Source organism: Lates calcarifer, linkage group LG18, assembly GCF_001640805.2.
Source record: "Lates calcarifer isolate ASB-BC8 linkage group LG18, TLL_Latcal_v3, whole genome shotgun sequence".
Classification (NCBI taxonomy): Eukaryota; Metazoa; Chordata; class Actinopteri; family Centropomidae; genus Lates; species Lates calcarifer.
Window position 1 is genome coordinate 10,320,258 of NC_066850.1, and position 25,848 is coordinate 10,346,105.

A 25,848-nucleotide genomic window follows, 5' to 3' on the forward strand; every position below is an offset into this window, starting at 1 on the left:
TTACCTGTGTGTGCTGCATCTCCCTGTACTTGCCATTGATTGGTTCATAGACGAGCATGTCTCATCATCTCAGAAAATAACTCTTAAGTTTTAGCGTTTTTATACATTATTATTATTATTATTGTCTGATGACAAAGTCAGAAGTCAACTTGAAAAAAATGAATAAAAGTACTAAAACTTAAGTTATTTTCTGAGATGAGGGAGAGAGGAAGTGAGACACACACGCCTGTCTATAAACCAGTCAGTGTCAAATACCAAGTACAGGAAGACACAACTAACACAGGTGATGAAGACACGATGTAGGCATGTCATTCAAAGTTCTTTAAGGCGCTCATAAAATTGCAGTGTGAAACCATAACTAACCAAATCAAAATGTAAACAACAAAACAAAAACATGAACCTTGGGTCAAACATTCAGGTGTGAAAACACCTGAACTATCTAGAAATAAATGAGAGAATGTTTGAGACGGCATAAAACAACTTTTACGTACCACAAAATTAAAATTAATCTGACTGAGGGCGAGTCTTTAAACTAAGGGGAAAGAAACAAACACTTAAAGTATGCTTACTTCACTGATTACTGAAAACAACACAAATGCTTGAATAATAAAATAAATGCAGAGGGAGGTACATTAATGCAATAAAATCTTGCATTTTCATGCATTACATTTGGCAGCTTCAATAAATATATAAGATCATGGGGACTATGGCTGTACTGTACTGAAAATACTGTAAAGTTAGAGGTCTCACATGTGCTACTGTGGGGTGGGGGGGGTATCTGAGAACAGCATTGGCACAGTTTTTTTCACAAAGCTTACAGAGCTCGGCGTCGATCATATGTCGGAGTTGTCGTGCGTCTCTGCGACGTTTACCTCTGGATGGCAGACTGAGATCTCCTGGAAAAACTCGTCATCCTTCAGCATGCTCTGAAACCCAGAGAGGAAAATTTAAGATGAACTCAGTTTTCCAAATGGCTCAGGTTGGTACTATTCATTCAGCTTATTCTTCACCCAACATGCATGGTGTTGTTTTCACTACATGAGACAGGTCAGTTTCTCACCGTCAGATTGTTGATTCCCTCAGAAAACGCTCCTATCTGTTTGACAGTCCCCTCAGAGTCCTCCATCTGCCAAAAAAAAAAAACCAGTCAGACATCAAAGAAAACTCAACATCAATTCAAAATGCTCTAATTACAAGCTAAAGTAAACTACTCATGATAACTTTTTAAGAAATCCAGTAGGGTAGAAGAAGCTGAACACACTTTGTGTGTGTCTTTGTACCTGTTCCAGGTGGTCAAGGTTATCCTCGTAGATTCGGACCCCCCTCTGGAAGCTGCTGCTTTTGGGCATTTCCACGTTCATGGGGCAGACGTACTCCTCACCATCATCATGACGTTTCTTTCTCAGGGTGCCAAACCCACCGAATGACAGGCGCCTAGGCTGAGAGAGAGAGAAACACTCAATTAACAGGAGGTCAACATGAGTTTTTGAAAGTGACTGATGTGAAGTAAGATACTCAGTACTGTGACTGCCTCAAAGAAAGCTTGAGCCATTTTTCAGGGCAAAATGTCCAAAAGTATCTATTTCCAGCTTCTCATTTGTGAGGATTTGCTGCTTTACTTCCTGTGCTGGTAAATTTAATATCTTTATGGTCTGGATTGCTGTCAGATAAAACTGTCAGTTTGGAGATATCACCTTGGGCTTTAGGAAATTAGTCTGTTCAATTCCCAAAACCCAAGGTGTATAATTTCAGCCTTATTTTAGAATGATCTGTCTTTATTGCCTGATTTTGTTACTGTGCAGCTGTCTTATCTGCCACGTCTTCCTTATGAAAGAAGTTTCCAAACTCAATGGGACATCTTTGTTAAGTGGTTCCTGTTTTGGACCAAACAATATGCCAATGTTCATTAAGAAAAAAGCCAAAATTGATCTATTTAAACAAACATAACACTCACTGTTAAGGTTTAGTGTCCTATTTTCTACAAATTAGTTAATGAGGAAAATCTCTAGAGGACAGAGAGTCTCTTTTTTCTGTGATAGTGAAACTGGAGCTGCTGTCACCACGGCGACAGTGAGGGATTTGTTTTTTGCGTCAGTGGACGGGCAGTTACCTTGACCTTGGCGGTGGCGGTGAGGACGGTGTAGTCTGGGTTTTCCAGACAGTCCTGTTTGAGCCTCTGTGCCTCTGAGCCAACGAGCAGGTGGAAATGTGTGGCCAGGTGGCGTCTCAGCAGGGTTTTGTTGGGAGGAATGTTGAGCAGAAGGGCGAGCGCCTCTACGTTGAAACGCGGCTCCAGCACCTTCAGAGGACATAGATATTTGAGAAAATGTCATGGGGAGAGGTCAGAAAGGGAACAGTCAGAACAGAAGAAAAATGTCTCTTTTTTTTAATGCAAAATAAACTACTGCATGAAGAATTATGTACAAAAGAGTGCACTAATCCTGGACAATTTGTTGTTTGCCAACATACTGTACACAGGTCACACATTACTGCAATGTTTATATCAACAATTCAAAAGTCTCAAAATATTTTACAACTGTTTTAATGGAGGAGACTGATGTTGTCATGGATCAGAATAAGCTACTTTTCATTATGGAGTTAAATCCTTTAACCTTAAAAGGCAAAGACCAAATAATAACTGCTAAATAGTATTTTTTAGTATCTTTTATAAAAACACATGACGTGCAAAGAACCACAGAGGCTGTTCACTTAGCCACAGGGGAATATACTACATTAAATAACAATAATTGCCTAGTATGTACAGACGGGTTATTATAGCAAATGATAACCTATATGTACTAACTATTCCCTAATAAAAAGTGAAACGAAAATTTGTTTCAATTTACTTATTACTTTAATATTTGTTTTAAGTTGTTTTGCTTTCTGAAAAAATAACCACCACTGTCTGTTCACATATTCTATTTTTTTAATCGTTTTTTTAATTATTATTATTTTCTTATACCTTAATGTTTTTATAAATATTAGTAATATGTCAATAAATAAATCAATTAACCAAAAAAACCTAATTCAGAGCAGGCCTTTTTAAGATATCAGATTAAATTGCAGGATCAAGTATGATCTCTGCTGCTGAGGCAGTTTTAAATTTCAAGTTTATAAAATACTACCTTCTATTTTTGTTATGATAATCTGCATTATTGGTTTTATAGTTCTGTTTTTCCCACAATAGTCCATTTCCCCAGTGAGATCAATAAATGTAACCTACTTTATCTAAACTTTGATCTTGACCTGATCCCTTGTCCCTGACCACTCACCATCAGTCCTCCATGAACGCCGCTCCCTCTCAGGTTTGGGGCGTACTCAGCCAAATCCACAGATCTGAGCCACTCCATCACTCTGTGGTTGGTCCACTGTGAGATCTCTGCTGGTGTGATGTTGTTCTGGACGGACATGAGAAAATAAAAAGCCAGATTTGTGAAGGACAAACATCAAAACAAAACAAACAATTAAAAAGAATTAAAAGATATGGGTTGTGGCTTCTTGTTTTATACCTCATCAGAAGGTCGTCGCCTGAGACAGCTGGGTTCGTAAAAGTTGAGGCGGAGGACCTGAATGGCTCTCTTGATGCTGAGGTGATGGAGAACACTGCCCACCTTCAGAGACAGCAAGTCCTCCTGGGAAACAACCACAGGATCAAAAAACCACAAAGAGTTATAACAGTCATGTCACCTGTTGAATGATTTATTCTGAGGGAAAATTCTGTCAGAATATAAAACAATCATCAGAAACTTTTTTTGCACAGTCCTCCAGTCACTTTAATATCAAAGAAGTTGTACAAGCTTCCCCACAGAATCCAGTGCAATGTAACAAGATTAAAAAGAGGCAGCAGCTCACCACTGTCATGTAGTGCAGCATGCGTCCATCAACACGAGCCTCATCAAAGTGACTTTTGTACTGTGGGAGGCCAATGTCATCCAGCCATCCTGAAATAAACAAACACCAGTATGTTTAATCTGAAGTTGTAGGTGACAGACAGAGTGCAGGTACTGTGGTTACGCTGTTAGGATGACGTCACACTCACTGGTCACCCAGTTGTGGTCCAGTTTGCCCTTCAGGTCGTCCTCTTCTGAGCCAAGAGCCTGCAAGGCCAGCTGCAGCTTCTTCCTGTGGAGAGGCTGCTTCATGCCCAGCTCCTGGTCAGGTGAACAGAGGAAAACAATATCACTCACGTGACTGAAAGTTTAAAAGTGAGTTTTTGGAAGTTTAAACTTGAGCTTCAAAAGTTTATATGCTTGTGTGTTTTGACTGCTTTATACTCATAGAGGTTGCAGTTTAATATCTGTAGTATAATATTTCATTGTTTCAGTATTTCAGTTTGTGAATTTGTACATTATGTATTGTGAAGAAAAAACACCCTAAAAAATGCCTTGTGGTGTCGCCCTTACCTTCTCCAGATCATGCTGTGATGCCTGCAGCAGTGTTTGTCCTGATTTGATCCAGCTCTGGCCCTGGGCTGCATATAACCCGAGGCCTTGCTCATGCAGCCACGCACAAACGTCTTCCTTACTCCAGCGCGAGAAAGGAACATCAACAGCACTGAACAGAGACAGAGACAGAGACAGGACAGTGATCTCAGTAAATGAACAACTCTGACAAAACACTCAAGTCACTTTGAAGACAAAATCTAAATACGGCTGTACCTGATGAGAACAGAAGATAATATATTTGTATTTTTAAATTTCCCTTAGATGACATGGCATTAAGTGTGTACATTGTTATAACTGATTGTAAATTAGGGTTGCAAATGATCTTGTACACTCTGTGACTCCAAATGGAGGACGAGCCGTACATTTACCCATCATTACTATAAACTATTAACTCCTCTGACATTCTTGTTGTCACTAGCTAGTAAATAAGTGTTTTCAAAACACACTATTATTTATGATTTTTTTACACCTACTTGTGTTTCGGTTCACGTGACCACCCGAGTCGAGGGCCAGCTGTGGCTCTGACTCCACCCCTCCTGAACTCCATCTCAGCTGCATCATCGAGGTTGAAGGAGGTAGAGTGGCTCCTCTTTAGCCTGCAGGAGTTAAGTATCACAGTATAAACAACCAAAGACAATTCTCATATATCACTGTAAACACAGCTGACACACAACGCTGAGTGTTACCTGCCAAAGAATCTCTTAAAGCCTTTGGACTTCTTTTTGGTTTCCAGTGAGGATGGCAGAGCAGCTGCGTCGTGGGATTTCCGTGGAGGAACACCGGCCAAGTCCAGGTGATCTGTGCCTTTACGCTCTGTTTCAGCTGAATAAAATAATTATATACACATGAACATAACTGACAAGACTGGACATCCCACCACCACTCAGAGCAGATCAGACAATCAACATTAGAACACATGAACTACAGAAGCACCACTAAACCCAAAGGTTACTGAAATTAACCATTAAATTAAAAAAAAAAAAAAAAACATCAACATCCCCACCCATACAAAAAAATAGTTTTAAGTACTACGGCACACTATTTCTAGAAATTTTCTCATTTACAAGAAATGAGAAATGCTTTACAATTTCACTGACAAGTACCATCAAAACAGCTTCATTGCAGATGGTTTATAATGTCATGGATAAGGGACAACTGGATGATTCAGTGAGCTCATTGACAGAAAAACTTCATACGAGAGCAAGACACAAGAAACTCTACAGGAACATCTTTTCAACAATGATTTAGAGCAGTGATTCCCAACTTTTCCTGAGGAGTAATTTATGATTTTACCTCTACAGGCCCTTAGAATGATTGAAACCTAAGTGTCTGAAGTAAAATCCCTCTTTGCAGGGTTTTCCACAAGTGCAAACATTATCCAGTTGGGTGAAGGAAGCAGCTGACCGGGGGGACTATACTTCTGTATGTAGTTATAAGTAGGGTAGCGCAATCTGACTGGGAGGAAATATCTATCAGTACATGTTTCTCTAATTAATTCAAAATTCAGACGCCCGATGACAAAAATCATCCAGTTAAATATTATAGTTATAAGGTTATAAGAAGTGACAGTGATGTGATATGAAATACAATAAAAGTAGTGGGATGAAAATGTTTTAATGTCAGGCTATACAGCTGACAGCCAGCACTTATGGAAAACTGTTTTGATTGGATGGCTCATACTTAATGAACACAAGGCTGGGAACCACTCTAGAATCACTTTAGAAATAAAAGGGGATAGTGTGACAATGAGTTCAGTACTCAGAACTGTCCTCATCTACATCCAGCTGTATCATCCAGAGCAGCCATACTGCAGGTCAACAAGGCCAGTCTGCTCTACTGTACCTAACACAGGTGCACTGGCACTCCGGCTGCGGTCTCCACAATTTACAGAGGCGTGGAAAAAACATCAGAATCAGCGTTGAAACAGAACACACATTAAAGCAGTGGAGAAAAAAAAACTTGATAAAAATGAATGACAATTTCCAGGACGACGACAACCATCAGAGGTTGGTAGTCCTTACCCAGGTTCGGAGCGCTGGCGGTCTGCTTGCCCCCACGCAGCTTGAAGAATCCACGGCCGAAAGAGGCGCGGGCTTTCTTGGTACCAAAACTCTCATCACTCGTGGTGTTTGTTTTAGACGGAGAGGAGGAACCTTTATTATTGGCCTGTGATACATACAGTACGGTAGAAAGTTAGGATCTGGCCAAAGATATACCATTTCAAGCCATGAAAGAGAAAAAAAAAAGTTCAGTTGCACCGTTTAACCACTAGGTGTCAGAGTAGGACTACGTACAGGAGAGGCTCATACTAAATGTCCTGTGATTGGTCCTGTGACCACTCTCACTCGAAACCAGAAGAATCACATGGATCATTCACATTCTCCACGCTCAAAGGTCAAAACAGAAAATTAATGAAACACTTGTTGTTACAGTGTTAGGGGTCTTACCTGGTCAGTGCTGCTGGCCGAGCTGAAATAACAAGGAAGAGGAGTATTTAAGTACTCAGTCAACAAGCAGTTTAAGAGACATGAAATATGGTCCTCATTAAACACACTGAAAGTTTTGTTAGTTCTCTGACAAACCATGTAATTAAAGGTCACATTGCTGTTGTGACAACTGACAAAAAAAAGAGAAAAACATGAATGAAAAGAAATATTTAGTTTATGTTTAAGTGTGCTCCAAATAACAAAAATGAAAATTTCATTCACAGTCTGTACTGTGGAAAAAACAAGTGACTCCATTATTTGACATGAAAAAAAACAAAAACAAGGGATTAACAAAGCAAATTTAGATTTTAACTTTTAACTCGATCATTAGCAGCAACTGCTTCAAAATCTGATAAATTACATTAAATTAGAGTTGTATTGATGACAGGTTGTGCACACTCATGCCACGGTGCTCCCACAGGTGTTTTCACTTGAGCTGCCTGATTTGATCACTTGACAGGACTGTGTGTTGGTTTAGATGTTGGCTCAACAACATGACACCAAAACTTGACATTTTTTTGTTTAGTTGGGAGCTATTTTAATATTATTAGCCAGATTTTTACACTATGAAGGTTTACTTTGATAAAAATGTGATAAACAGCAGTGTTTTCATCAATCAGAGAGGCTGAATACATTCAGTGTTTATAACAGATAGCTCTCTCCTATCTATGATAGTTGTAGTCTACAGTATAAATATTATTTATTTAATTCTCTATACTTTCTTTTAAGTATCATTTTTACCTTTCTGCTGCCTGTAACTGACGTTCTCTGTCCAGTTCATTCATCTCAGAGAGCACTGCTATACATGGAATAGACTGAGACAACACACAGAAAGAGAAAAACATGATTAATTGGATTTCTTCCCTCTCCTACAGCAGAACATTTATTTACCCAATTCAACAAATAATAACCCCAACAGAAGCTCTGAATTCCAGGGAGAAACTATTTCAGAGTGGGAGGCAGAAATTGATTTTTTTTTTGTTGTTGTTGTTTTTTTTTTCTAAAAGGAAGTCTACAGTCTGGGGTTCATCCTGTGTTTGGATTGTTTTGACAGGGGTTGTGTTTACCTCGCCAGAGCTCCTTCCTGCCTCCCCCTCCAACACCAGGGTGACCTGATCCACCTCCATGGCTCCAGGAACTGAGGGATCATCTGGGATATCGTCATAATCGTCTTCCTTCAACTTCTCTGAGAGTGGACAGTTAGCACAGTCAGCAGGGATGTACTGGAGTGAAATCCACCAAGCTCAGTTTATCCTTTTTTAGGGTTTATAAGCCTCCATGATATAAGTATATTCAAAGAATGTTGCAGAACTCTGAAAAAATGGCTATTTATGTGGCTATGTATGTTCTGACCTTTGACCATCTCCTGCACTTTCTTGCATTTGATAAGCGACTCCTCCAGCTCTTTTATCCTCCTCTCCTGTAAATAAACACACATGACGTTACAGTGATGACTCTCAGCTGCTCTCTTCGACCACAACATCACATCACACTGTACCTTTTCATCGTTGGTTGACGTCAGTGTCTGCAACGCCCTCTTCATCTTCAACATTTCTATATCTGGGAAAAAAAAACAGATGCTTTATACTTGTGGAAGTTTGGTTTAGCTTCAGCCCCCCCCCCGGCTCTGAAAACTGCCAGCAGAAACCAGAAATAATGAAGCCACTGGGGCTCAGTGAGCTGGTCAGCAGGGCTCTTATTTCACCCTGCTGCTGCAATGAACTATTGATTCAGTCATTACCAGAAATAACCAAAAACAGAGACTTTCTGTGTGCTAGACAATTAAACATATGCCATCCACTTGGTAATGTAATCCAAACCAGGTTTATCTGCCCTCATATGAGCTCTGAAGTATGTTCAGTGTTCTAATCAGTGCTGTTTACAGTTGCAGGAGGCAAAAAAAGCAAAAAGGCTAAGTTATCAACTAGGTGGTGAAGACAGTGGAGTATTTAGCTTCTAAAGAGGCAGGTATTTCCCTCAAGAGTTGATGGAGACCAAATGTGGGCTAAAAGGGAGAGTGAATACTGGATTTCGATGCCCCAGCTGTCCAGAGGCACAACTTAGTACAGAATTAGTGTTGCTGTGTATCTGCTGGATGTGCAGTCAGTGTAGTGTAGCATGTTGTGTGCTCCTCACAAATGGAAGAACAAAACATAAAGGCAACTACACGGGCACACAAAGAGCGAAGATTTTTGTTGAGGCCAGTGTCAAACAATAAACAAAACTCTGTGTCATAGGTGAATGGGCCATGCCTCATCCCACCACCAAGTTTGATGCAAATCAGTTCAGTACAAACTGGAGTTAAACTTAACCATCAACCTGGGTTCAAGACCACTGCTAACGAGCATCTGTTAGTCAATTTCTCTACATAAACAATATTGCAAAAGTTCCACCCATGATTTACTGAGTTCAATTAATTTCAAAATAAAAACTTTTGGTTGCAGTTGGATTTTTTCTTAAAAGAAAAAAGGTGGTTAGCTTTACATGATTGGTGCTTGTACAGTAGGGTGGAAGACAAAACAAGAACCTGAAGTACTTTAGGTTATACTGTACAGCATGTGTTTACAGGCAGACCAGTACAAAAAGACTCTCCTTTAAATAAATGGCATTCCATCAGAGTGGATAAGATAAGGTCAGCAGTGGGTGGAAGGAGTAAAACATCCAGATATGTTTGGTATGGAGCCTACAGACACACAGATAAGGGTTTCAGTAAGAAAAGGCCTCAAATAACCTGATTATAGTTTAGACTGTCTGAAATGTAAGATCATGAAAAATATTAATGGAGGTATCCATTATTTCTCCAGAAAAGCTGCTGGAGGGAAATTTGTTGTTGTTGGAATGTAAAATGTCTATTTAGCTAATCCTCACAAACCCTTTTGTAATATTAGAGTTGGACAGTATGAAATGGCACAAGAACCTTCCAGACAATTATTAAAACAGCTCCCACCTCGGTCTCCTCCCTCAGCTCTGTTGTGGCTCTCCACCTTCAGCCTGCTCTCATCCCTCAGCCTCCTCAGCTCCAACTCTCGCTCCTCCAGCTGCCTCTGCAGAAGCTGCAATTCCTCCTACGAGGGGGGAAAGGCGTAAAGTCATCACCCTGCAATTCTCATCACTTTATTTGTGAATCAGACTTGGGTAGATGGATTTTACTGAGCATATCCCCAATAACTTTGACGATCCTCTGACTTTTCACATACTTTGGTTTATCACCAAACACCCACTAAACTAATGACATTCCCATCAGCCTCAGCTGTGCCTTGTGTTTACATGTTAACATGTTAAACTAAGATGGTGAACCAGGTAAGCATTATACCTGCTACACATCAGCATGTTGGCTCTGTCACTGTTTGTTAGTATTTAGCTCAAAGCACCACTGTGCCAAAGTCCAGCCTCATAGAGCTGCAGTCTTGTTTCAAACCTTAGAAAGTTCCTCCACAGCCAGAGAAGACATACAAGCACTCTCACAAAACTTCTTGTGATGAGTTAACTGAATTTCATGTGTTAAGTCAGTGGAGTGAACCTTGGACAAAACATCAGTAAGAATTAGTAAGTCAGTAGGTCAGCCAGTGATTTAGTTAGTTCTCTGTTTAACACACTGTGGGAGTCTTGTGAGATTCAGTGCAAGCTCATACTATTCACTAAACCTATAATCTTCAAAATGGCTGGCATGCAGTACAGTGGACACATTGAAAAAACTGGACAGACATATCTAACTGCCACAAACTGTCTCATCACAAGCTACTCATTGAACTTATTACAGAACTGTGCAAACTATTTAACTGAAATCAAAAAGATGTACCGAGTTAGAAAGATGTGTACCTTTACAACTGGATAAATGCACCCTAATATGATTTTAAAAAAAACAAAAAAAAAACAACAGAGGATTTGAACCTGGTACAAATCCTGTAACCGGTACAGGTGGAAGCACTTACAGCAAGTGTGGTGAAAGCCAGGAAAGCAGTGTGCAGCAGTAGAGAAGGAGCAGGTTTAGAGGATCTTAAGGGCCAGAAAGGAGAAGAGTACAGGCTGGAGATTAAACCTCGTTCACCTCGCTGCCACTGAACCGCTCAGTGGTCCACTTTGGACGCTTGACAGGTTAGCATGTTGCAGAAAGATGTTAAAATCACAGAAGAGAGGGGGAGAGAAGGAGCAGAAAGGGATGTAAATGGGGGTAAAGGGAGGTATGAGCAGAGAAACAATGTCATGGGGGGAAAAAAACCCACAGGTTTTTAAACATGTAATGATGCATTTAAAAAACCATTTGGGGTCTCCTGTCATAGTCAAATGTAAAAGAATGATCTGTCAGCGCACACTCACTTTGGTAGCTTTGAGTTTCTTCTCACACTGCAGCCTTTCATTCTCTATATCAGTCACCCTGAACCGCAGGTCCGTTACTTCCTGGTACAAGCCCTGGGGAGGAGAAAAGAACTCCCATTACCCATTAAACTCGAAGGGTAACCTGCACTGGAGGAGGTTTATGGAGACCGTGTGGGGGGAAATTTCAGATTTTTTTAACAGCAGGAGATTTCTTGCCAAAGGCAATAAACATTATTCTCAGACTGATGTCCCTCTGGAGAGAATTTGAGCAGCTCAGTCCACACATCGAGACAAATCCTGGACTAAAGGGAAACGTCATGGTCAGTTACTGTGAAACTGCTTTTATCCCAATCAGCAACAGTGTAGGAGTGCTGCAACCTGGAGAAACTGACATTAAATGGAATGTGTATTGATATGTGTGTGTACTTTTACATCATTCATCTTGAATTGCTACTGAATGCCATTTGGTAGTTGAGAGGTAATATACATGGACTTCTTACCCAGTTTGAATTTGTTTGGGTTTATCTGCCTGTATATCAAAAGGTTTTCAACACATAGACAATATCTGTATATAACTACTGACAGTGTTGAACAAATAAGAGCAAATGATCATAGTCCCTCCCTTTTATTTGTAATGAACACAGCATTTTCCCAGTGTTTTATAGCAGAGTTACACCACAGCTCTGGAAACAAGGACCTCACTGAACATCATAAAAGAAATACACTTTTGCAAGAGAGCAGAAGTGTTTTTCAAACAATAAAACCCATTATATTTTGTGTTGCTATTGTATTACTTAATAAATCAGTGACAAGTTGAGATGCATCGGGGTGTGGGTAACATACCACCTCAGCTGACAAAATTCCTGGTGAAACCCTGGAGTATGTTCAGAGCTTGTGTAGTACTGTTTCCAGCACACTGTAAACATCCATGTAGTCAGTGCTTTAATAAGTTTGTTTATTTGGATCTGCTGAACTTTTAGCTGTTGCATCACAGTAGCTATTCTTCCTGGAGGTAGCTGTGAGCTAAACCTAAGCCCTGATTTGGTCGCCTTAAGTTGTTGCCTAAAGTTGCGTACATTTGGCAAATGTAAAATTCATGCTGCTACTAACAGGAAAAACACAGGAAACACTAAGCTGGCTTACTGTTGAAACTGAAAAAGTTATAAGTTATAAGCTGTAGATCTATGGTCTATATGCAGACAAACATATTTGTCATTTCTGTGCTGCAAAAACACAAATACCAATATATTGTTCATAAGGACTTGTGAATCCTAAACAGATTTACCCTCAGCACAAATTGGTGATATAAAGAATAAGCTGCACTGACTCATTCATTCAATCATTGCTTAGATAGGACTGACTGGATGTACTCTGTAATGGAGGCTAAACTGAAACAAAAAACCCTTAAAGCTTTGACTGTCTGGAAATACCACATAATATTCTCCAAATATATGTCCCCACTAGTGGACAGAGAGTATGGAAACTGTAACTCCAGCAGCCTCTTAGACCCTGAGACAGGAAAGAGGAGGAGAGGTATGGGTGGGTGGGGGGATTCTGGCAGGAAACAGCTGCTGGAGCACAAGGGGTGTCTAAGCCTCTTTTGTAACCCTTCAAGAAGTTCACCCTGCTCCACATGGACAGATCTGAGTCCTCCAGCCGAGTGAGACAGAACTTCTTGACTTTAAAACAATGACTGGGTGCCTGCCAGAGGTGAGAGTCACACATCACATCAAACAAGGTGCTGGTGCAGCTGAAAACTTCACTACCCCTGCTCCATAGCCTGAGATGCTGTACCTCATTGTCCCTGTGATCTCTTTCCACAGCCGTTAGCTTCAGCTTCAGACTTGACACCTCGGTCATCAGTTCAAGCTTCTGGGTCTCCAGTGCTGTCCGGTTCAACAGTTCCTGTGGAGCAAGATGCACACTTTGAAAAGCTGCATTAAACTATTGCAAGGAAAGACACACAATTTGAAAAAAGGTTGTGATAATTGTGTATTAATTTCCATCCATCTGGATTTTATATTTGAAAACTGCAGGACTGAGATAAGGTCAGTTTGTAGAGGCCTGACCTGTTGAAGCAGCTCCTCAGTAGCATTTAGTTTCTCCCGATGATGCTCAAGGCAGGTGTCAAGGTCCCGAATCTTTTCACCTTGCACCTCCACCTGGTCTGTTAAAACACTTACCTGGACAGTGATGAGACACCATGATTAGCTAATATCTTAATTTCGTGATCATATTCTTAGTATAGGTGATGATATGCTACATGAATACTACATTTTCTGCCAAAGTTAGAACAGTTTCACACTTTTCACATGGGAGATAAATGTATTTTTGTTTTGTCTTTGTTCATCCCACTGGTTTGAAGCTACAACAAATTTTAATTCTGATTATTAACTTATTTTGTCATGAAAACTTAATGATTTGTACTGGGATGAACTGCCACCAAATTTTAAGTGAGTCATACTCATGAGCACTGAATTGTGGCTAATGGTATTTAAATTCACATTCTGCTATCACTTGAAGATGATAAGTTCACTTGTCATCTAATTTTGGGTGCAACTGCACAAGTGTTATGTTCAAGAGTTGTAGCACTTTATGTAAACAGGCCTTGTTTGCCAGAATATTTGAACCTTTTAGAGGTATAGCTAACCAGAAACAACCTTCCCATGCTCCACCAAATATTAAAAAGGTACCAACTTTGGTTAAGACTAAACAAAACCTGTTAGTGAGTTATGATTTTTCCCCAAAATTTGCTATACATATGCATCATGGGTCTATGTTATGAGAAAAAACTTAAAGTTCTTTATAAATGCTCATGTGGTGGTGATGTGGCTCAACAGCTGCATTAAACATCATTCATGTGCTCCTTTGCATTAAATTTCTTCAAAATCTGTCAAGTAGTTTTTATTCTGCCAACTACTAGAAAAACCATTAGGACTGAAAACATAACCTCTTTGTTTGAGCTAATTACACAGGAGGAACCTAGCACAATACTACTTAATTGCCCACTCAGGTGCAATTGTTTTGCTGTCTGATGAAGAGTTTTGCTTCCATACCTGAAGAATGAGACACTCTTTGTCACTCTCTAGTCGTGACAGACGTTCTTGGTAAACTGCTTCTGAGCTGTGCCCGTTAGTCTGAAATGAGAAACAATGCATGTTGATTTGTGTCTGAGCTGCATCACTTAAATAAAGCTTTAAATCTGTTATTTCTTTAGAGAAGAAAGCTTTTGAAAAAAAACAGAGGGTGAGGACCTTTAGCTGTCATGTTGAAATACGGGTCTGGCTGAGAAGGCCAAATGAAAACACACATCAGCCTTGAGCAACATAGACTTTCTAATGAGTGCATACCACTTAAGTGTATAACCATATAACCTCTCTGACAATGAACGCACAGGATTTTCCCTTGAAGAAAAGAACAGATATGTGAGTTGACTTTTCCAGAGGAACGTGAGGGTCAGTAGTGCTCTCACATGCAAGTTATTTGAAAATTGAATCAAAAGCAAACTCCTTGCTCAAATATCACGCTGGAGAGACGCAGCCATGAGGGAAGAAAAACAAGAGCCCCGCTCTGAGTCAATGTGAGTTTAAAAGATGGAAACTATTTGCAGCAGGACTCCTATAGAAACTCCATCATTCACAAAGCATGTCATAACAGCACTTTTACAATAAACAGAGTCACGGTATAGGCAATGGAGCAAGATCAAGGGATGCAAAGCAGATCAGAGGCTAATTCATACCAGACTGCAACAGAAAAATAGGTAAAAATGACAGTTTTTCTTTTTTTAATCTCTGTACACAAATAAATTGAGGTTATATGATTCATGATGACGTCTTCTCTCTCTTGTCAATGACAGGAAGAATCAAGGATCCCATGTTTCATTTCATAGCATTAATTTATGTGTCTTGGCCAGGTCAGATAGCTATCAGATCTCAAAAAAGCTCAGAATAAAAGCACTCAAGAGACTGAAATCCGAGGACAACCTTAGGAGGTTGTTTGAGATGCACTCCATCCAGATGTTGAAAAGGTGTCGAGTCAAGTCAGTTTTTATTTATAAAGCACCAAATCATATCAGAAGTTATCTCAGGGTACTATTCATATAAAGGAAGTCTAGCTTGTATTCTAAATAATGTTATCTACAGAGATCTGACAGTTCCCATTAAGAGCAGGCACTTAACAGTGGAAAGGCATAAATGCATCTGTGTCTCCAAAACACTTATGTAATCTTTAACTTGTTTATCTGATCCCTGATCAGTTCATTGACTGATTGATTTGTATGGGTGGGAGAAACATAAAAAGCTACCCACAAAGATGAAAGAACTTGTCCTGCTTGTAATCCATAAGATAGTGTATATAACTTGCATAAATTTTCAAACTTTCTTTGATGAAACCTTTCAAATGTTTTCCAGATCGTTGTGCCTTTTAAAGACTAAATGTCTCTAAATGCATGTTAAAAGTCCCACATATATGAACTGTGCTATAAATTTGCTTTGCTTTTCCTTACCTAAATACAATTTCACCCATGTATTTGTGTTAGTTTATGGGTAGCTAGCTGAACTGGTACTGTGACTAACTTCTAAAGTGAAGAAGTTATTCTTCCTCTGGCATTTTCAGCAGTTACCAAACAGCCTCAGGTGCATTACCACTACCCTCTGGGCTGGTGTAGGCCTGACTCTTATCTGCATGTAGCACAGGAAAACCAGGACAGATGGATCAGATCAGTGATCTTGCCAGTTGAGCCACACATGTGGCTCATTGTAAATCTATACGCAATAATCTCATATGGATTTCATCTGGACACAAGACACTTGAAATGGCAAGCATAACCTGTGGCCAGAGAAATGCACAAGCCCTCTGAAGAGCACCGCTGTTGAAAGAGCCCAGACTCGGATTCCCTTTACAGATGAGAGCAATTTAACACTGTAAATATAAACAAATATCTTCTGTGCTTAAAGACAACACGTGGAAGGTTAAATAGCACTTTACAGATGGCCTTTTTACCAATCGTCCTTGCAGCCACTCTGCCAGTCCCTCTGCAGTGGAATCAGGGATCTGACATCGCAGGTTGTCCCTCTCCTCATTGTCCATGAGCTCCAGCGCTGCTCGCAGGTCTTCCAGAAGATGCAGCACCCGGAGGCCACCCAAGAAAGGTGACGTGGGTGACTGGCAGTCAAAAAGCCCATTGGAGTAGTCCATAGCCTTGGAGCCTGGGGAAGTAAAGAAGAAGAGTTAGACATGAGATGTTGACTGACATGATTTCACAAAATCATAAAGTTGTGAAATTACAAGAACTAATTAGGCTGGTATGCAACTCCAAATGGAAATCTAATGTGTTCATTCTCACAGACAAAATGGCAGGGTATGACTGAAAAGAAGAATTTATGAGCAAAGCTACTTTAGGTTGATCTGTGGGTGTGAAGCACAATGACAAGCCAAAACTATAAATTTAATTTCTTGTGTAATGGGATGTTGACTTCTTTTTTCTGAACTTGTCTCTCTCCACATGGAGGCACACTCCGTCGTCTTGTGTGGCTGCCATTAAACAAACAGAGCAGGCGCCAAATACATATAACACTGCAGATACACAACTTAAACTCTCAGTCATTGTGAAAATGGCCACATCTGCACAAGCTTGACTTCCTCTACCACAGTTGGCCATAGATGGATGTAGGCATTCACTTAATTAAGTGTTTTAACATCAGCATTTTTGTATGCACTGCTGGTCTACTGATGAAAAGAACTCGAGCAATTTCAGCGATCACTGCACTCAGCTTTAGTGACTTATAGCACCAATATTATCAGTGAAATTGATAATAATAATAATTGATAAATAAATCTAAATACCTGAAAATGTTTTATTTCTGTATTTCATCCATCACCTTTCATCTCCTATATCATCTATATCACCCATGGTTTACTCTAAAAAATTGTATATATACACACATATGTGTGTGTGAAATGGGTACATTCTGTTGTAATATGCACCAGTTTACAGTATGTATGGGAAATGGTTTAAAGTATAGTTTATACATCCCCTGTTGTGACAGTCTCATACAGTATTCTTCTATCTGAGAGCATGAACATGCCAAATTCAATTTATTTCAGAGTTCAATGCCTGCTTTACCATAATTACTGTAAGTAGATTATTTACGTACTTGAGATACGTAGATTATCTATACGGTTACAGTCATGTTAAAATCAAATTAGAGACCCATAATGGTAAACTAGTGGTCTAAGGCATAACCACAGCATGTGGCAGGAGAAATTTTCACAGTACCCCCTTCCTCTTTCAACGTGTTTTCTGTGGTTTTATTCACTGGGAAGCAAAAATTCCCTCTTGAAAATCACATTTGATACAGATCAAAAACCTCAATTTATGATTTACATATGTGAGAAAAAACATCATGGTTAAACTGCCATACACAGTGGAACTGCTCGATAACCATTGCTGTTTATCTACATAAAGTAAAATACTTAAAATATTCTGATTAAAGTACCACTTTGACCCTCTATGAACATTTTGTTTCTTTGTGTAGCTCAGACTGTTTTGCTCTGAGGACCTATTTTACTCCTACTCATGCTAACATTTCAGCAAAATAACAGGATGGCAACTATATTTAGGTACTTATTGGTATTCTCTCCACCCCTGCAAACACACACTACTGCAACCATAATATGAAAGCATGTGTTCATAGGGATTTTATCAAGCATCATATGACTCAGTATAAGTAAATAATAACAATTAAATGTCCTCCCATTTGGGTTGAAAACACATTTTCAGATTTTTCTTGGAATCAAATGCAGAGTGTTGAAAGAAGCTGAGCATATGATGTTCCCATCTTGTGCTTCAGCCTACCCAACGCCATCTGTCATCTGTCTTAAATGTCAGCCATAATGAAGATGTCCAGTGGTAACAAAGAGGGAGTTATATGAATAAAATCCAAACAATCATGGCTTCCGCACAGTAGCGAGGGAGTGGGGCTTGATGACGGCTGTGGTTTCTGTGGAAACAGGGGGGGACTGGGGGGGATGTCATGTGATCAGCCGCCTTGCTCCCATTGGAAAGGTCAGCGCTATAATTACACACATCAGCGGAAAAGTAGGGACTCTGAAACTGAAGCCTGCTCTGCTCATCTGCAGCAGCACAAGTATACAGAGTAAGGCCAAAAGTTCCCAAGCAGGAGTTTGTCTTCCAAACTCACAGAGCTTGAATAATCATTAGTTTCCATCACTGCAGGGACAATGGAAACTTTCTTTTCTCATGGCAGAGCAGTCCAATGATGGCAGAAAGAGCCAGTGATCTGGCAGCACAATTTCATCTTTATTCCAAACTTTTATGTATATTCAGGAGGATTACATTAAATTGGAGGTAGGAGAAGGAGGAGAAGGGCACATTGTTTTACCATCCACTGGACGGAAAATTGCAACTTAATGGTTTCCAGATGTGGCTAGACCCCTTAGTATGCCATTCCCACCTAAAGTGCTGCGGCCAGGTCTTAAAGTCCTTGTGTACAATGTGGCTACCTGCTATGATCCCATCCATTTGCTCCAAGGCTGCTGCCAACATCTCACTGGCGTCAGACATCATCTTCTGTTCAATTAATCTGTGAGAGAAAAGGAGACACATTTTAAGAGACAGAGATTAGAGAAGAAGGATCCATTAACAACTCTGCCAAATCAAGTATGTTAAAGAATGACAGAGTGCTCTCAAAATCAAACCAGTGTACAGACAGGGGTTTCCTGAAATTTACAGTAGCCAGCTTAAGGATGTCTGCAGCAGCAGGACGAGCTTTTTTTCTGAAAGGATGAGGCAGAAGTGTCTCAGTTGGAAAAATGTAGACATATTCAGTACATTTTCATGATAACTGTGCAAACTCTAACTGCTAAATACGATCATGTGATGAGATCAAAAGTTCAACAACAGCTGCTAAACGGACCATGTGATGAGATTGTTTTTGCCAACTATCTCGATCAAATTAAATAAAACCAAAGACCACAACAGCTCACTAAAGTAAACATCACCTCAGTCAATAGCCTCTTCCTTTCAGAATTCCTCAAGCCAAAATGCATATACTAGCAAGTCAACACAAAAGTGATTAGCTGGTTATCTAGCTGCCAATAATGACAGTATCATTTTACAAGTCAGGTCATTTTCATGCTGGGAATGTATGTTTTGATCAAATACACATGGAGCAAAGCTGGAAGAAGGATTCATTTGCTACGAGTAGACTGAGAAATGGGTGAATCGGTCATGCCATGTGTAAACAAGTGCAATCAAAATGTAAAGAATGGAGAAGAGTCTGATACAGATATTAAATACTGACACTCATTCAAAAAAAGAAATGTTTAGAAAAATCTAAAAGAAAACTCTTGGTAATGATTTTTCACTGTTGTCAAGACTGAATTCTACAAGGTCACAAATCCAAATCACTAGAGAACCCCTTCATTACTTGCTTAGTTATAGGACCTGTAAGATTTCCTTTATTTCTTTGACTTGTGTGACTGTAAACTGATTATTTTAGTGTTTTGGATGCAAACTGTCATTTTGACAAAGCAAGCAATTGAAGACATCACAGTCAATAATGGAAATCATCATTAGATGCCCTCTAATCCCATTAGAATGGCATTCCTTTGCTCCTATATAAGCATCCGTTTCAAACTACAAAGCCTGCTTGTATGTTTTCACATATCCAATTGAAAAAAAGATAACTCTGTTGTCACTAACTCTGTTATGGTACAAGCGCTTATTCTTCCTTTTCAATTGACTGTTGCATCAAATTAACCCTGCAGACTGTGGTACAAAAAACTGGCTGCTTGAGAGACAAAAAACAAAGTGATCTCCAGGACTTATTACCCAGCAGGCCTTATTTCCGGCATCCGAGCAGTCACGGGTGTTTATGGGCAGGACCCTATCTGGAATAATGGCAGCATTCTCCCAGGGGTCTCAAGCTTCGTAGCATTGGCATGCTCGGCATCTCAAACTTCCACAACAAAGTTGGACAGTATCCCCATGACCGGTGCATTCAAACACTTATCACATGTCTCTCCTTTACTCGCAATGAGCACTTATCACTTCAAACAAGATCTGATTTGTGGGGGATGAGACAGTACATAGTTTGTGGAGAGAGCAGCTAAAGCCCAGAACTAACAACATAAAAACAGTGGCTCTACTTGTTCAGGCGTCCCATGGTAGGGTTGGCGGGGGCTGCAGGCTTTACTTCATTTCCTCCCCCAATGGGGTCACAGTGTCGCACCAAGTAGGGTAAAAAATGGGCATAAAGAGCATAATTAAACTAGTGAAGTCTATATGAGTTGGGGGTTGGTGTCTGTTGTTAACACAAGGGCCTTTAAGTGCTCTTTTGCCTAAATTCAACTTCACATAGCACAGAAAGGGAAGTAACTTTCTTCCAAAACATCATTTACACTGCTGTATATTTACACTACTCCATAAACATACTATTAAGATTGATTGTGAACAGAATACTGGTTATGTATTTACACACACACATTAACAATTTCATGTCAAGCAAAATAAAACAGGAATTCTGATCAACAAGCCTGCCAGAAAATACCTCAGAATTCAAAATAAAACAACCTGCTTTACAATTAAATTTTACAGTTCTCATGGGGATTGAGGGTGGAGGAGACACGTCTTACTACTAATGCATTTGCCTCCGCAGGTATTTCCGGAGAATGATGGAAAACCATCACTCACTCTCAGCAGGGTGAAAGCTGTATTTGGTCAGCTGCTTGTTTCACCCCGTGGGAGAAACCTAAAGCTTGTCCCATTTCCAAAATCCAAATATTTTCTATCCCCATGTGAGTACTGAAAACAAATGGCATTAAGAGAGGAAAATTAGTGTGTGCTATCTTATTCTCCATTCAACTATCTTACAGTATACAGTCTTTTGGTCACAGTGTAACCACAGGTGTACAGATGAGTTTGAACATTTTAAGATAAAACAAATCACAGTGTCCCGGCATAGGAGAGACTGCTATCCTCCTCTCTCTGCTTTCTTGTGATAAAAGCCACATCAAATGTGGCATTATGAGTCTCATGAGAAATCCCCTTCTGTAGAAAACAGAGCCTCTTAACAGTCAACATGCAATTCTGAATTTAGGGGTAATTTCCATCTAAGGGTAAATCAAACCAGGAATTAAAAATAAATAAATAAATAAAAATCAATCTTGTGCTGGTCATGCCGTAGCAAATGGCATAGAAAATGGCCACATAATCTAGAGTCTCCATTCTTCTGACTCATAAAACCAGACCCTTTAAAATGCCAGGCTGAAACATTTTCCACTTCTTTTCACATCAGAGATGAGCAGGTCATCCATTAAAAAAACTTTCTGACCAAAACCTCAAGAGAAAAGCAGACAGACGAGGGTTCATCTCTCCAGCCGTGTGAAGAGGTGTCTGTAGGAAGTAATGATGATTGATAGTGCCACAGTGTAGGAGTGAGCACTACACGCACATTCCTGAGCAGGTTAAGATCTCCCAAAAACCAAACACTAATGCCTGGTACGGACATCCACCGCCGACCTCTATGACCTCCCTCCTCCCACCCCTCGCACTAAACCCTGCAGGGTTTAGTGCCAACCCTCTGTTGGCATTTTTCTCAATAAATACACAGAAAAAAACAAAACAATTGATGAAATGATCCTACTAACAAATATTCCCTGTCTATCCAAAGCCAGAGATATCTTCTTACTCTGTGCCATACAGCCCCATTCTCTAAAAACTATTAAAAATACATAAATAAATCTTATTTCCCTCATTACCCTAAACACACACATTTTTAGTCAATTCAACATACATCATCCTGTTGCCAGAAACACTCAATAATGCAGCAAATGTGTATTCAACCAAAGCTGAAAATAGTCCCCAACAAATACACAATTTACCCCTGCTTGAGTTATGATTGCAAAAACCTACCATGCTGCTGTTTTAGGAAATGAAATGACACATTTGCCACAGCAAGTGTTAGCAAGTCAAAAAGTCTTGAGAGACCTACTAAGGGTCTTACTATACTTGATCAGAAGCTAGGTCATACTAGATGTTGTCCAACTACATCAGAGATCAAAAGTGTAAATAACTGTTCCAGTCATCAAGGGGCAGATGTGATATCGTTTAAAGAGCTGTGTTAATTAAGAAAGCTTTTTCAATCAATCAATCTTCAAATCAGCTTCTTCATCCAAAATGTTATCTTAATGATTGCACATTCTGAATGCACTTTATTTGAGGGTTGATGCTCTAATAAGCAGGCTAATAGTAGAAAACCACATTAAGAGGACGGGTGACTTATGGCTCTGTACCCAGCAGAACGCTCAAACTTGTTTTGTTTTTAAAGGCATCAATGCCATCTATCTAAGTGTGTCTGACAGAAGTAAGTTTGTTTTATTAAAAAAAAAAAAAAAGAATCTGTATGAGGGTCAAACTAGAATTTTCTAATGCTGTGAGGTGGTTTTAACATCAACCAGATGGAGAGGATATGATATGGAAAAGACATGGAGGGGGAGGGACAATGCATTTGAAAAGAAAATAGGGTGGGATTACTTGACCCTACGCTGAGTAGTCGGCCAGTCTCTGAAACACACACACACACACACACACACGCCTCCACTGGTGCCTGGTGTTGTGCTCCAGCTGTGGTACAGATGTGCATTTCAGACCTGAACCTGCACAGAGCAGTAATGGCAGTAGCATTAGTTGTAGTACAGCAACACAATTAGTAGCAGCAAACAGTGTTTAGACTTGGTCAGAGTGAGTAACATCTGATGTGAACAAGATGGTGCCCCCTTTGTCACAAAGGGGATACTTTAATCTGAATGAAAAATTCTAAATAAATAGACAATTATCTAAACTAGTAGTAGTATTAGAGGAGGTACTTGTGGTAGTCGAGGTTACAGGAAAAAAAGCAGGAATCAGAAAATGTTTGGCACTTGAAAAATTACTCAAGTGAATCAGTTGTCAAAGTAGTTGTTGCCTGATTAACTGACTAATTGTTTCAGCTTTAACCTCAAACAGTTTCAGTGCAGCATTAATAGAGTAGAAATTTGAGAGATAACGTGGACACAAAGCGCAACATGGACTCGTGGAAGTCCCACGTGAAATCCAACCTCCAGTCAAACACCCTGCCTTTGTTTACACATCCCCCCGAGAGATGGTCCAGTGGACTTTTAGTCTGTGCTGCTGTGAGGTCAGATTGTTTGGTTTGACAGAAACAACAGCCCTGCCTTTAAACCAGTGCTCTACTCGCTGCAGCAGCGGTGGCCACATTGAGACACTGCACAAACACGTCTTTGTCCTTCAGAGACTCACATGGTAGCACTGCGACACTGATCCCAAGTTATTGCAGTTTTTCCACGTGGCTCCAACTACATCACAGTCAGAAATCACACTTGAGGGGAAAGAAAAAAATCAAGGGGATGGTGGAAAGGGGCTGGAGAAACTGAGTAAGAGCTCTCAGTGAGCCAAGAAAAACTGAATTTCCTTGCCTTTGTTATCAGGGTTTTAGCACAGAAGCAGTTCTTTATGAGTATGAATTCTTTGTTATATTAAAAGCATACTTTCTGGAGACTAGAGAGAAGAGGAGTAAAAAAATAAAAATAAAACAGGAAAGTTAAATGAGTTCTCCATGAGTGCCCACAATGAATGAGCTGAAACCATAAACAGGCTTGAAACAGAGACATCCCCACAGTCAGGAAGACCTTCACTCAGCCCTGTCAGGAAGCGTTTCCTGGCACATTCTGGAGAAATGTCTTCCTCTTAGTCAGAAACTGCCGTTTCCCTATAATCCCAGGACTGCCTGCTCTAACGACGCTAAAAGCTGAAACTCCAAAAACCCACTGTACAGCTTTCATCACATCACAGAGCCCGGCAGAGTATCAACTTTCCACAAAGTAGGGAGGAATTTGTGCAGCTCATATATAAAACTTGGCCTTTAATTATGTTTATGCAAAACAAATGTTTTGGATTAAGTTGAGATTTTAATTTAATTTCAGAAGTGTGTAAACATCCCAATATATCATGCGACTTAAAGATGACACAGCCCTTCTTTCAAAATACAGCACCACAAGAGTACTGTACCAGGAATGCAAGGAATGCAAGTGTCAAGAAAAAAGGTGCCTAAGATAGAGAGGCTGCTGCCAATCTTCTGGACGCATGGTGTCAAGAAAAATAAAACCTCTTTGGGGACCTGTTGGATGTTGATCTTACAGCAGGCCAAGTTTTCTGCTAATACAAACCAGGGCTGATGATAATGGACTTTGTCTTTACCTGACTAAGTAACAAACAAATGCCTGTTGCCTGAGGAAATAAGATGATTGCTGTCGGGAGATTAGATTTATTTACTTGTCTCTCAACAGTCACAGAGCAATGCAGAGAAAGCTTTTTATTATTCTGGTTCTCCCACTGTAACGTCAGATATAGCTGTGCAAGCAAGTGTGCAACAGTATGGATTTCCTGGGCTGCTGACCGTTTAGCCACGCGAGTGTGGCGGGGGATACAAATATGGGTACAGTCAGAAAGGGAAATAAAATCCTTTGTTATGCTTTCAGTTCTCTGCCTGGAAGCCAAGAGACCATCAGACGTAGAGGGGAGGGCTGCCAGCAGGTCATGCAGTGCCTCAGGAGGTGGGTTTTTTCCTGGACAACTGTACATTACAGAGATTTACCCCAAACAAAGGCTGCAGAAGTTCTGGGACTGATAATGAAATAAGCTGACACTGGACCAGGAGCAGCTTTGAAACTGCTGGCTGCTACTGTCTTCTCTACAGTAACTGCTGTTGGGAGCCAAACTGAGTCTGACTGGAGGTTCACCACAATGATTCATAATTTGGCTTCTACATTAATGAACATGTGATGCATAAATCAGCTGTGGTTAAATTAAAAAAAAAAGGCCCTCACATAAAAAGCAAGTAAAATCGAGCTTACTAAAAGAATAATGCCCTAAAAAGTACCAAATCAGATGAAAAAATGACTTAATTTCATATTTTTCCTTTTATCTCTTCTCTATAGAGGGTATTTTATATGAATTAGTAGTTTGTACAGGCACAGTTTTAACTTATGCCTTAACCTAAACTATAAAGTAATGATTAAATACCACGGCAACGCTATAAGTCCAAACCCAAAGCAAGGAAATAAAATCATTTAAATCACCGCAGGTAACGAACGTACTTAAAGTACCCACTGAAATAAGTGATCTTAAACACACAAACAATGTTAACAAAAGACAAGGAGCTAACCCCTCTTATATTGCATTAGCTAACACAAACACTTTATAATTAGCTACATTAACTCATATTAAAATGAGTGTGACACGAAACTGAGCTTTTCTCGTCCCGAACTTTAATACTATGAAATCAAGCTAGCAGTCCAACAAACCGTTAAAACTGGCACTAACTGTTTTGAGAGCAACAAAAAAAGTTCAACAAAACTTTAGCGAACTTACAGTTTTCGACCCAGAAGTGTTACCGAAGGGATCTTGCAGTCTCCCGCAGACTTTACTCCAAACACTTTGGGCACTTTTCAGCGGGGCTTCATGTTTGGCGTCCACCTTCCCATTGAATTTCTCTGTGAACTGAAGTTTTCATCTTCAT

At 39.9% G+C, this 25,848-nt stretch overlaps 1 protein-coding gene across 1 annotated transcript; it reads right to left on the reverse strand.

Annotated features, from left to right (window-relative positions):
* Positions 1 to 105: 105 nt before the first annotated feature.
* Positions 106 to 25,848, reverse strand: LOC108873743 (liprin-beta-1). Its single transcript, XM_018662031.2, has 25 exons — positions 25,701 to 25,848; positions 18,773 to 18,852; positions 16,250 to 16,455; positions 14,305 to 14,385; positions 13,318 to 13,431; positions 13,043 to 13,153; positions 11,249 to 11,341; positions 9,879 to 9,996; positions 8,430 to 8,491; positions 8,285 to 8,351; positions 7,999 to 8,117; positions 7,673 to 7,746; positions 6,893 to 6,914; positions 6,467 to 6,611; positions 5,132 to 5,267; positions 4,919 to 5,041; positions 4,404 to 4,554; positions 4,040 to 4,151; positions 3,853 to 3,941; positions 3,510 to 3,632; positions 3,273 to 3,398; positions 2,111 to 2,299; positions 1,281 to 1,439; positions 1,061 to 1,126; positions 106 to 926 (listed from the first exon to the last, which is right to left on the reverse strand). Exons 2-25 carry the CDS (start codon positions 18,834 to 18,836, stop codon positions 834 to 836), a joined length of 2,643 nt encoding a protein of 880 aa, XP_018517547.1. The 5' UTR covers positions 18,837 to 18,852; positions 25,701 to 25,848; the 3' UTR covers positions 106 to 833.

Coding starts and splice junctions, on each gene's coding strand:
- LOC108873743 (XM_018662031.2), bottom strand. CDS start 18,836: ATGATGTCTGACGCCAGTGAGATGTTGGCAGCAGCCTTGGAGCAAATG. Junction 11,342..13,042: donor GAGATCACAGGGACAATGAG/GTACAGCATCTC, acceptor TCTCCTCCCCAG/GGCTTGTACCAGGAAGTAAC. Junction 4,555..4,918: donor TCACGTGAACCGAAACACAA/GTAGGTGTAAAA, acceptor GTCTCTGTTCAG/TGCTGTTGATGTTCCTTTCT.